This window comes from Syngnathoides biaculeatus, chromosome 13 (genome assembly GCF_019802595.1).
Source record: "Syngnathoides biaculeatus isolate LvHL_M chromosome 13, ASM1980259v1, whole genome shotgun sequence".
In the NCBI taxonomy this organism is placed as follows: Eukaryota; Metazoa; Chordata; class Actinopteri; order Syngnathiformes; family Syngnathidae; genus Syngnathoides; species Syngnathoides biaculeatus.
Genome location: NC_084652.1, coordinates 27663613 through 27676364, shown reverse-complemented (window position 1 = coordinate 27676364; position 12752 = coordinate 27663613). Strand labels below are relative to the sequence as shown.

At 42.3% G+C, this 12752-nt stretch overlaps 1 protein-coding gene across 6 annotated transcripts in view; it reads right to left on the bottom strand.

Moving 5' to 3' along the window:
- The window catches only part of c13h5orf22 (chromosome 13 C5orf22 homolog), a 114109-nt gene that overhangs the window by 51743 nt on the left and 49614 nt on the right, over positions 1 to 12752 (bottom strand). Inside the window, exons 4-6 of one of the 6 annotated variants that reach the window (XM_061839676.1) lie at positions 11144 to 11274; positions 5345 to 5428; positions 4984 to 5052 (exon numbers count right to left, since the gene is read on the bottom strand). In XM_061839676.1, the coding sequence (XP_061695660.1) occupies positions 4984 to 5052; positions 5345 to 5428; positions 11144 to 11274 (284 nt within the window). Of the gene's footprint in view, positions 1 to 4983; positions 5429 to 11143; positions 11275 to 12752 lie in introns of all 6 variants that reach the window. The other 5 variants (XM_061839673.1, XM_061839674.1, XM_061839675.1 and 2 more) reach the window with 5 other exon arrangements.

Genomic DNA, 12752 nt, shown 5'->3' with positions numbered 1-12752 from the left:
CCGATCCCTGGCTACAGAAACTAGCTGTAGGGACATGGACTCTTTGGCAGGCAAGGAGCCTGAGTTGGTGTGTGAGTTCGAGAAGTTGCAACTAGATATAGTCGGACTCACCTCTACGCACATTTTGGGCTCTGTTACGATTCCTCTCAAGAGGGGTTGGACTCTGTTCCACTCTGGAGTATCCTGTACAACCGGTGTCAGAGTTTGGTCCGCGTTGCTGGCAATAAGTTGGACACATTTCCGGTGACAGTTGGACCCCGCCAAGGCTGCCCTTTCTGAACAATTCTGTTCAGAAGTTTTATGACAGAATCTCTAGGCACAGCCGAGGCATAGAGTGTGTCCGGTTTGGTGGCCTCAGTATCACATCTCTGCTCTTTGCAGATGATGTGGTTCTGTGGGCTTCAGCAAGCCGTGATCTCCAACCCGCATTGGAGCAGTTCACAACCGGGTGTGAAGCGGCTGGGATGAGAAACAGCACCTCCAAATCTGAGACCATAGTCCTCATACGCAAAAGGGTGGCGTACCCTCTGCAGGTTGGGGATGAGATCCTGCCCCAAGTGGGGGAGTTCAAGTATTTTGGTGTCTTGTTCACGAATGAGGGAAGAATGGAGCGGGAGATCTACAGGCAGATCGGTACAGTGTCTCCAGTGATGCGGACTTTGTATCGGTCCATTGTAGTGAAGAAGGAGCTAAGTCGAAAGGTGAAGTTCTCAATTCACCAGTCGATCTACGTTCCTACCCTCACCTGCGGCCACGAGATGTGGGTCATGAAAGAACAAGATCCCGGATACAAGCAGTCGAAATGAGTTTCCTCCACACGGTGTCCGGGCTCTCCCTTATAGATAGGGTGAGAAGCTTGATCATCCGAGAGGGGCTCAGTGTCAAGCCACTGCTCCTCCGCATTGAGAGGAGCCAGATGAGGTGGCTGGGGTATCTGCTCCGGATGCCTCCCCGACGCCTCCCTGGTGAGGTGTTTCGGGGATGTCCCACCGGAGTGTGACCCTGGGAATGACCCAGGACACGCTGGAGAGACTATGTCAACCGGCTGCCCTGGGGATGCCTCGGGATCCCTCCGGAAGAGCGGGAAGAAGTTGCTGAGGAAAGGGAAATCTGGCTATTCCTGCGGAAGCTACTTCCCCCTTGACCTGACCCCAGAGAAGCAGCAGAAAATGGATGGATGAATAAAGAATGAATAACTACAATAACAATGTAGGCACAGATAGCTCTAGATTAATTTTGCATATTTACTTCGCCTGGCATGGGTTCTCCTGAGTACACTACATACACAAGACTTGGGTTAGGAAATCCAACAATGGGCCAGTCATTTTGAATATCTCATCGGGTCCCTCATCCTCCTCGTGTGCCCACTCGTCTGCGTCTATCGGGGAGTCTGTTGTTAGTGAAGTTATCTGCATGTTGTCTAAATATGGTAAAATGGTCACTTCTGAGATGTTTGCTTCCTCAAAAAGAGCTTCAGTCTCAGAAGGGGCATCAGAAAAATCCAAAAATACTCTCATTCATCTGCCATTGCATTCGGGACAGTGTGTTTTCAATGCCAAGGCTCTAGTGTGATGCCTGCACATGACGTCACAGACAAATATGGTCGCCACTGCGATGCGCATTGTGTGGAGTCAGATTTACACAAATTTGCACTTTCATAAAACTCTCCCAGCTCACTTTTTATGATTGGTATTATCAAAGTGATTATTTGTAGTTTTGATAATATCAATTTTAAAATGTATTTTTTGTGTCAGTGGCACTTAAATGCTACTTCTGTAAAAAAATAAATAAAGTTATTCTGAATTGACCCCTCCGTAGAAATTGCGTCATCCGCGTCGCTGACCAATCAGAGGCCAGAGATCTGCATAAACCACGCCCCTTTTTGCACCCGCTGTTCCCTCAGACAATGTTGCATGGTCCAGTATAGCTTTTGTTAGCGTTTTATCACGTATTTGGGTTCCTTAACAATAGATATGGTTAAGAGGTGTAGTCACGGACTTTGTAATAGTGACGACAGGTATCCTGAAAGGCTAGTTGGTGGAGTTCAATTCGTACCCTTTCCAAAACCGAAGACCCAGCACGAAAAATGTCTTCGATGGATCAAACTTTGTGGAAGACCGCATCATCAACTGAATCCATCTAAAATCAACCGGAACAGAAGACCGAGTACGAAAAATGTCTTCGATGGATCAAACTTTGTGGAAGACCGCATGATCAACTGAATCCATCAACCGGAACAGATATGTTTGCACGAAGGTAAGCCCGATATTTGATTTTCAATACGTCTCATATAAATGAATTAGCAGTTCTTCGCTTGCATAACATAGCTACGTGTGAATGATTGACACACTTGATCTGTGTTGAGCGATATTTTGCGACTATCTGACTGCACAAACGTGTCTCTGTTCGGCGGCTCCCGAGCTAAGCTAAACCGGACTAGCGAGTCCTAAAAGCCACTGAGACACCAAGACTGAAGGAAGGATGATTGAGGACACTAAAGTAGTGATTGTCGTACTCGGTCGGGACTTACGTAGGTTCGGCACTAATTCAAGAATAATTATTGAGGGGAGCGAGTGACGTTACACAAAGAAAACGAGAGAAACAACTCGTAAATCAAGCCTCGCCTTCTTTTCCTTCATACGGCGGTTCACAAACGGTTATACAGATACACATACAGATTCTGCACACAAGTGTGATAGGTAACACGAAAATAGGAAACTGTCAATGACGAATTCGTCTTTGGATTATATTATGTGGCTTCTCGGTCTTCCTCTGACTCCGGAAAGATCTCGCACTAATATCGATGGTTTCTCCGTCGATATGCATGGAAATACCATTGAAATACCCCTCGCTGAAATACATGAAGCCCTGCTGTCTGGTTTTCAACGATCTTTCACTATTCGCTAAGAATGCGAGTGAGAAATCAGCTGGTAAATTGGACAATTTCGCTCTAGTCTTTTCTTCCTGCGCCGCGATTTTTGCTAATTGTTTGTCTGAGGTTAGCACACGTGGGGTGACGTAACTTCAGGAGGCGTGGTTAAGTGCCCTGTACGGAGGGGTCAATTATGTTCCAGTCTTTGACAACTTCGGCCTTTTTGCAACGCATTGTTCTGTGTCAAAAGATTTAAAAATATACCTGTCCGAGGAGGTTTGTTTGTGCCTCTTTTTGACTGTTTCTGAAATCTGTTAGACACGTGTCATTACATAGCACCAAACCACAAGCAGTTGTAAGTTTTTCTGGATGTTTCTTCATCAGAAATCTAACTTTCTCCCACATTGCTCACATTTCTTTTATCTCAGTGGTTATGTTCGGGTTTAGAGACCTTCTCCTCTGTCTTCTCATCCGAACTCTCACTGCACACTTCTTACGCTGCTGCATCTGTCGCTCCTTTAATTAGTCCGTCCTCAGCTCCTCCTCAGTTCTGGAGTTTCAAAAGTATTTTCACACCCTTGGCTGTATCGTACATATTGAAATAAGGTAGCTGTAATTATGAGTATACCCCTTTAAGAGCGAGAGGGGGGGTGGCGTAAATCAGACGAGGCGGGCGAGTGTGCAGCGGAGCGACAGCGTGTTAGAGCGTTCAGTGGGTGCTGCTGAAGAGTTGAATAAAAAGCGACTAAAGCCCAGTGGCGACTCCTTTTACTCATTGCCTTTTACTGAGGGCATTACAATATGGCTGACGTAGAACGGTCATAACTCTACGCCAAGTCGCTCACTCATACACCCTGTTTGTGTTTTTCTATTATTTCACATTGTTATGGGTGAATTTAGACTAAAATCCCCTTGCTCAAACCAGCAAAATATGACAAAGCAGTTGTATTGTGTTTAAGACAATTTAATTATACATAAAACAATACAATACAAAAACGATAAAACTACCACAAAATAGTAGTTCAAAGATCGAGTAGTCAAGCAAAGCTACGAATAGTCACCAAAGTTGAACAACCAAGCAAATGTTCTTTCCAGCGAATATTCCAAGTCAACAAATTCCAGTTCCAGAAATGTCCAAGGACGAAAGGCCGAATGCAGTGTGGCATGTAGTTGTGTACTTGTCGCAAGCAGCAGTGGTAAGAAGCTCTGTTGACGGTCTTTCTCATCCTTATATATGCACTCCTCGGAACAATCTAGAATTCCGCATCACAAAAGACCCGCATCATAATAACTTAAAAGTATGAAAGGAAAAGAAAGAGAATAAAGAATAAAAATAGACACACACACACATAACATTTGGACACTTAAGGAAAAGAAAGTTACGGAGAAACTTTCCATTGTAATATAACTAAGCATCACTTAAAACATGGTAAAACAGAAAATACAGAAACAAAAACCCAGAAAAATACAATAGAGGTTATTCACTTCAATGTCTATACGAGAAAAAAAAATGAGTGGAGAGCGTGTCATTAGGTTGCGGAAGTCTCACTGGACATCACAGTGGCGGGCATATTGCATGCAACGTCATTTGCAGATGTCACACTGGGACACTCGCCATAGAAAACCTGTAGTGGCACCTGCTATGGGAAAGGAACAAGAGATTTTCTGATTTGTCCAATGCCCCTTCTGACACAGACTCTCTGACAGTCTGAATGATAGTATGTAGCGTACTCAGAAGGACCCATGCCGGGCAAAGTAACTACTTCAGGGGTGCCCAGACACCGCCGGCTCGTGGAGGAGAGAGCTCCTGTCTCCTCCCGCACGTGGCCAAACCCCCTCCCTGCCAGATCCACCTCTACGGCGGCGGCGATTGACGCCAGCCCCGCCGATAATGAACAATCCCGGGCCCGGCAGCGATAAAAACACTGGCCTGCACACATCGACACATTTGGCAGCCTTAACTTATATACGCGGCTCTTTTGTTATGTTCTGAGAAGTTGTCCCGCCCAATTATTATTTATTTTAATAGCTCTAAATCACATCTACCTGTCATTTAGAACCCACAAAGCTCTCGTCATTTGCACCTGTGCAATCCATTTTTCATGACTCACCAGGTGTTTTGGAAAGGTGTAGAGTGAATCCATCCTCCCTTTCCAGAAGAACCACGAACACAGGGTGACCTACAAGAGCGGCGGTAGAACCACGCACGTCGATTACATTTTGTGGCGTCGATGTCATCTGAAGGTGGCTTCTGAATGGAAGGTAGTGGTAGGGGAGAATGTAGCTCAACGGCATAGGATGGTAATGTGTAGGATGGCTCAGGTGGCGGGGAGGGGGATTAGAAAGACTACGGGAGAGCAGAGAACCATGTGGTGGAAGTTGAGAAAGGAAGAATGTTGTGCACCCTTTTGGAAAGAGGTGAGACAAGCTCTTGATGGACAGGAGGAATTTCCAGAAAACTGGACTACTTACAGCCAAGGTGATCAGAGCGACAGGCAGGAGAATACTTGGTATGTCTTCTGGTAGAAAAGGGGAGAAGGAGACTTGGTGGTGGAACTCCAAAATACAGGAAGTCATAAAAGCAAAGAGGAGAAAATCCAGTGCTTTGCATGAACAGTGTATCCAATAGGTCACGTAATATGTACCCTATTTTGACAATGTGATGTTAAATCCTCTCTCATTTAATAGTGTTTTGAGAAGATTATCGACAATTACGAAATTTCACGGGCGCTGACATTTTCGCAAGTCACATGACCTATGTGCGCGGACGTGACGTACCGTTCCGCAAAAAAGGCTCGATTACATGGGACATCATTTATGCCCAGAGCCGATTTCTCGTATTTTTCCTCATCTAATGACGAAATAGCAGTATCGGTTGATCGGGAAGACGGAGGAATACTTTCATACAGATTTGAACCTGTGGCTTTAATTAATGTTGAATATTCAGATGGTTCTTCGAGCAGAATGATGCAGAGTCTGACTACTCAGAGGCCTACGTGCGACACAAGCATGTAAACAAAGGCCCCCGGGAGCTCCAGGCCGGCATAGTTCTTCAGACGGGAACGACATGGAGTCTGACGAGCTACCCCCGGACGCCAAAGCTCGACTAAAGGCCTCCGCCGCCACCAGAGCTCGGCTAAAGGCCTCCGCCGCCGAAGCTTAGCTAAAGGCCTCCGCCGCCCCACTCCTCCACACAAATCTTCTCTAGATCAGACAGGTTTCTGGGCTGTTGCAGAGAAACACTGAGTTTACGCTCCCTCCAAAGATTTTCTATTGGGTTTAGGTCTGGAGACTGGCTAGGCCATGCCAGAACCTTGATATGCTTCTTACGGAGCCAATCCTCTTAATCACCGTTGCGATGAACCCATAACACAGATAGGAATCTTGCTTTTTTATTTATTTATTTTTTAAATAAATGCAGCTTTCTTTGTGCAAGCATTCTGTGACCCCTCTGTTGTCTCATCATTGGCTTGTAAATCCTTTCCAAAGAAACTGCCTGAAAAGTGTCCTGTGTGGAGTTTGAATGTTGTACCCATGCCTGCGTGGGTTTTCTCCAGGCACTCCGGTTTCCTCCTCCATCCAAAAACACATTCATTAATCGGAGACTCTAAATTGCCCCTAGGTGTGATAGTGAGTGTGACTGGTTTCTGTCTTCATGTGCCCTGCGACTGACTGGCAACCATTTTAAGGTGTCGCCTGCCTCCTGCCTGATGACAGGTGGAATTGGCTCCAGCACTCCCACGACCCTCGAGAGGATAAGCGGCTCAGAAAATGGATGGATGGATGGATGGATGGCAGAATGCCTAAAGTCATGGTCCACTTGGATGACCCATTTACGCCCAAGTTTTAGCTACCTGGCTGATGTCTTATGTTTATATGTTTATACTTGGGTAAATTGTTTGAACAGATAAACATGGCATCTTCAAGCATCTGCAAATTGCATCGAAAGATAAGCTAGACTTATGGAGCTCTCCGATTCTCTCTCTCTTGATTTCCTGTCTGGTTTCTTTTGATTCTCCCACTATTTCAAACAAGGAACCAGAGGGTTGGAGGTGTGGCCCAAAAAACATCTCCAGATGTGCAGTCAATAAACTCGCAAGCTGTCTGTTAACCTATCTGAGCTTCCAAACCCATGACCTTTTCATCTGGACCTCTGCTTGACTTGAGAGGTTCGAAATGGAGGTGGAACCTGAAGTTGAGAAATTTGCTTCGCTCGGAAAGGCTAAAGGAGGATATCGACGAGTTAATTCACCATGAGGATCTTTCGATGGAGAAGTGAGGACATTCACGAGTTGGCTCACCACGAAGGTCTTGTGTTAACTAGTTGGGCGATCCCTCACTTTGATGACGTTTCCTTTGCACATTTCCATAAGATTATTAAAAGCTGTCAAAGGCAACTATCCTTATATTGGTACTTTAGGAAATATTGAAAGTTAATGATAATATTTGTTTTGAATTGATAGTTTTTGGAATTTATTAATTTTAGTGGAATTAAGTTGTGCGCATGCCTCCCCCTCTGAAGACACCACGATGCCTTTTTGGTCACTACGCACTCAACGCCAAAGGTAAATTAACATAATTTATTATTCTTAGCATTATGTACACTTGGAATGCTCATTTTTGGCGGTGGGGGGTGAGGGGGTAGAACAGATTAGGCTATTGTATTGTATATAAAATGCATTTCTAGTTCCGAAAGTTTCACATTCCAAAACTACTTCCAGAACAGATTAATTTTGTAAGTCAAGGCACCGCTGTATTAGTTATGCATCATTTTGAACATTAAGTCAAGTTAAAGTCTCACTGCTACCCAGTGTCCCACTTTGCTAACTTCTTTCCTTGTATGACTTACTGTACTGTGGGTACCTAAAGTACTCAAACCCCCTTAATTTTTTCACCTTTTTTAAACTGCAGCCATTTCTTTGACAATTTCAAATTTTTTGGGGAGCTCAATTATCTTGACAAGGCAGATGGTTCTGTTTAAATAACAAATAGACAATGGTCAGGTGCATTCAGCAGCCCGAAAGGAAAACACTGGCTTTCTGACACAGCTGAAGCACAAAAAATTGCAGTTGTTACCAAACAATCAGAAGAACAAGCGAAAAGGCGACACAAAGTGGAGATGGATTTTTTTAGTTACAGAACCAGTTAGAGGAACGAATGAGCAATGCAAAATGTAAACAGCACATTTCACACAAGGTAACTCAATGTGTTTAAATGATTAAAATAAATTGGAAAAAAAACAGCGTATGAACTTAAAACTAGAAAAAAGAAAGTACAATTAAAACATACAGTGCAAGAAATATTTAAAAGTGGAAATGCTCAAAAAAGCATGAGGAAAAAAACTGTTTATAATCTGGAATTAAAAAAAACATTCACACTTGTCACTTCTGTTGGCATCTTATTCCATTTGAGTGTAGCATGAATAAATGCTAAATGTTGACTCAACATTTTTGATTTTGAATCTGTGCTCCATTTTTTCATGAGAGTCTGTCAATCTCAGAACCCTACTTGGTTTATAAATCCATGAGTATTTCTTTCATGTATTCAGGAGCTAAACCATTTTGTGATTTATAGATCAGCAGCAGAACTTAAAAATCTATTTTAAAGATGACTGGAAGCCAGTGTAAATATTTTAGATACTACTCTGACCTCTTGGTTGTGCTCGGAACCCAAGCTCCTGCATTCTCAATGAGCTACAGCTGTTGGAAGCTCTTTTTGGGGGTCCAGTCAGAAAACCATTACAATAGCCAAGTCTATTTGAGATACTGTCTGACTGGAGAGAGTGCTACATATAACTGAATTTCATCTTCATAGTCATGACAGTTCAAATTAAAAATGCAAAGGATTTGACCCAAGGTTACTATATAGAGCTTGTGCACATGACGTCACATTTTGCACGGCGCCATATTGCCGGTCAAACATAGCTGCTCGGCAGTGTGAGAGTCGTTGAAGGTGAGCATATTTTTCAAATTACCCGAGAACTGTTGTGCTGTTGGTTGTCCCAATAGATGAGACAGTTCTTCGAAGATATCATTCGATATAATACCAGCTGAAAAGACGAGAAAAGATCGATGGATTTCGGCAATTAAACGGGATGGATTATCAATAAGTATTTATAATGCCAAGTTGACACATTTGAGAACAATGCGTATTTTAAAAAAAATAAATAAACCACCTGTCACAGAGAGGTTTCCGGAGGTAAGCGTACTTCTGTGTACGGAGGCTAATTTTTTGTTTCGAATCAGAGTTAATAAATGCAAGTTTGTGTAAAACCAAGGGTCATTTATTTAAATATTGGTATTTGTATTGAAAAAATCCAAGTGGCTCCGTCACTATGTGGGATTTATTCTTGATTGAGAACAGATCCAGCAACGAAGTATTTATATGCGTGCAGACCTTTCTACGCTTTCAAACTCTTCTGTGTAAATCTCGAGGACTTATTCACCAGATACATGTGCATGTCCACTTTTCCAAGACATGCGCAAGTGTCATGGTCCTGCCGGTCCCAGCCCTGGCTTTGAAGGTCCCCTACACACCTGCGTTGATTAGGAGGCGCACACCAGCACCTCATCGGTGATAATGAACCCCAGTACTTATAGGACCCAGTGGACGGCAGATCGTTGCCATCCATGCCTAATTCCCGACTTCCTTGCTCCTGATCCTGAACCCCTGTGTTCCAACCTCCGCTTGTCCTCTGACCAACCCCGTAAGCTTGACGCTCTTGATACTGCTGCTCTCTCTGACCGACCCTCTGGCTTACGACCTTGGAATGAACAAAGACCTTCCCTTAACTGCCTCCCTTTCTACAGAGTCGTGCATTTAGGTCCACACTAGAGTTCTGGTTATGAAAGAAAGTGAATTAAGTCAAATTTCTTATCGGCAAAAACATTGACTTTGGCATTAAATATGGATCCTCTATGCCAAGTGTCTCAACAACTTTAACAGTATTGGACAAAACTTTGGGTGTCGTGCTATAAGACATTTTCGTTTCGTCTCAACAGAATTAACTAGCAACAATGCTTTGTTTGACCGGAAATATAGCGATGTAAACAAAAATCACGTAGGTGACATAGGTGGATGAGCTCTATACAGACTGAACACACAGGGTTCCAAGAATTGCTGAGTTAATTAAAATCTCAATCTATAAAAAGGAAGATTTGAGCTGAGTCGATAGCTTGCAAACACGGAAGAAGCTTCCCGCGTTCTGTTTTTTAGAAGAGGCTTATTAAAAGCTACTTTTCCAGTCTTGGGAAATTCACCTGATTGAAGTGCGAAATTGATTATTTACTGTAATTCACCTGGTACAGAAATCGCTTTACAAAAGTCAGATGGTATTTACTCAAGATCGATGGTTGTAGGTGTTCAACTCGTCTCAATTTTTTTGGTCAACCAACTTATGACAGTTTATCCTGAGTGGCTTCAGATGTAGTATCACTTTTGCATTTTGGTGATTTGTGGTGATATTTAACCTGTTGGATTGTATAGCTTCACGAAAATAAGATTAAATTTAACTTTAATTTAGAAAATAATTGGTATGCAGATGATGTTTTTTTTTTTTTTTTGTAGCAGTGTCCCCAGATGACAGAAGTCCAATTGAAGTGTTGTCAGATAACTGGACAAGGCAACATTTTCTTCAATTATGCCACAATTATTTTTGGGGAAAAAAGAAAAGAGAATTGCTGTTCTAAAGTACCTGGAGTCACTCTCTTTAAAAAAAACAAAGATCAAGTCCCAAACCTTGGTGTACTGATTTTAGATTTTAGATGCAGTGCCTGGAAGAGACCAAATGTCAAGTGTTTATTTTTAAATAATTAGTGCTTCCAGCTCAGAAAAACTATGAAATTGGGAATTCAATATCATGTAAAGAAATCACCATTTACTTCTTAAGTTTTTGTAAAAAAAAAAAAAAAACATTGAAAAAAGAGACTCACACAAAATCAATCATCATCCAAAATATGGGACTTTCATTGAGTCTCACATCAAATAACCATGTATATAAAATGCAGTCTATAAATATTTTCTGTGGTTTGCTTTGATGCCCAAACCTCGTGACAGTCAACATTGCCACAATGCAGTCTAACGTAGTAAGCGCAATCGAGCTCCATGTAACAGTCTAAGAGTTGCTATTCTTACTAAAAAAGTATTTGGGATGAGTAAAAAGTACTCTATAGTGCATTAAAACTACACTTACCCATTTTTTCCAAGGCTCACTCAAGTCAATAGAATAGAGTAAATGGACCGTTTGTCTAAACACCTCTGCTGAATACATACCTGTAGAAGACTGCTGACGATTGACAGGATTGACTTTGATAACATTTAATGTAAGAGGTTTTGGGTTTTCAAGATGTTCCTCTGAAACATACAAGCCATCACTGAGGAAATAATGATCTTTACTTGTCACCCTGCCAGAAAAAGGGAGTGAGATGAAGGGAAAACGAAAGAGTGAAAGACAAAATTAATGACAAACCACAACAAAATAATGTTAAGCAACATCAACTTTGACTGAGCTATCATGTACTTAAGGTCCCCCCCCCAAAAAAAGTGGTTCCAATTTCCTACATTTCAGAACTAGGCTCGGTAGTTTTTTTTTTGTTTTTTTACATATTTTTACTCCGTCTGCAGCACATAGTGTTGCCATTTTCTTGTCAGTTCTCGTTAATTCCGGCACTCCTGTGCATACCGAGATCAGAACTCAAGTCGCGTTGCGAAACACCGGAATAAAAACAGAGATGACAAATTGATTCATTGACAAAAAACACCCAGATTCATCACTCATTATCCTAGATTTTAACACAGCTAAACTTAACCACGAACTCCTTAAATCTAAGCAGACCACAGTTACACTTTCATTAAAAATGCATGTCATGCAATTCCCGGTGCACCCATTGGCTCCTTTGATCACTGTTTGCTCTACTTAAAGGAAGACTTTGTTAAAAGTAATAGGAATGGGAGCACACATTAAAAGTTAGTAGATGAGGGTTCAGTGTTTCTTTTAATGCGAGAGTGATGCATAATTTCAACAAGAAACATCTCTAAATTGGGAAAGTATCAAAATTCACGGCTGGAAAACAGATAGCCAATTAGCGTTTGCCACGCCTGCAGTGCTTCCTGTTGTAAATAGAAGGCCAGCTTGCGTGTTGGAGCGGGGAGGGCGAGACGCTGATGGAAGAGGACATCAATCACATCTCAGGATCAGCTTTAATGGCCAAGTGTGTGAAACACACAAGGAATTTTTCTCCGGCAGTCGGTGCTGCCCTGGTACGACAATCAGAACAAGGAACAACATAGTAACAAGAACTAATAAGAGAGATTTCTATTGATAGCAACTATTCCTTATAAGACAGGCAAGATGCAAAATCTATATAAATAAGTGTGTTAACAATTAGTAATATATATATGTCATGAAAAGTTGACAAACATCTTGGGTATACCTGCACAGTTCCCCCATTCCCTTCATTTTAATGAAGCAATTTGGGAACATTAAAGGGCTTCACACTTGTGTGTACTGCTCAAGTACATGATTACATTTTTTTCAACAAACAAAAAATAACAATAATAGAAAAAGTACCATTCAGTACCGCACAAAAAAAAGTAAACTTGCTGTAAAGGCACGCGTGGCTGTTGGAGAAACGGGCCATTGCATATATATATTACTAATACTGATTGGACCATCAGGATGTGAGTGAGTGTCCTAACACAGCACAAGGCAGAAAATAGTAGGTTTGCTAATCAGTAATTTAATAACTTAATTGCCAGAGGGAAAAAAAACTGTTCGAATGCCTGCTACTTTTGACTTTCATTGATCTGTAGCGTTTTCCGACGGAAGAAGGTGGAAGAGCTGGTGGCCAGGATGTGGAGGATGCGAAAGGATCCTGCCTAC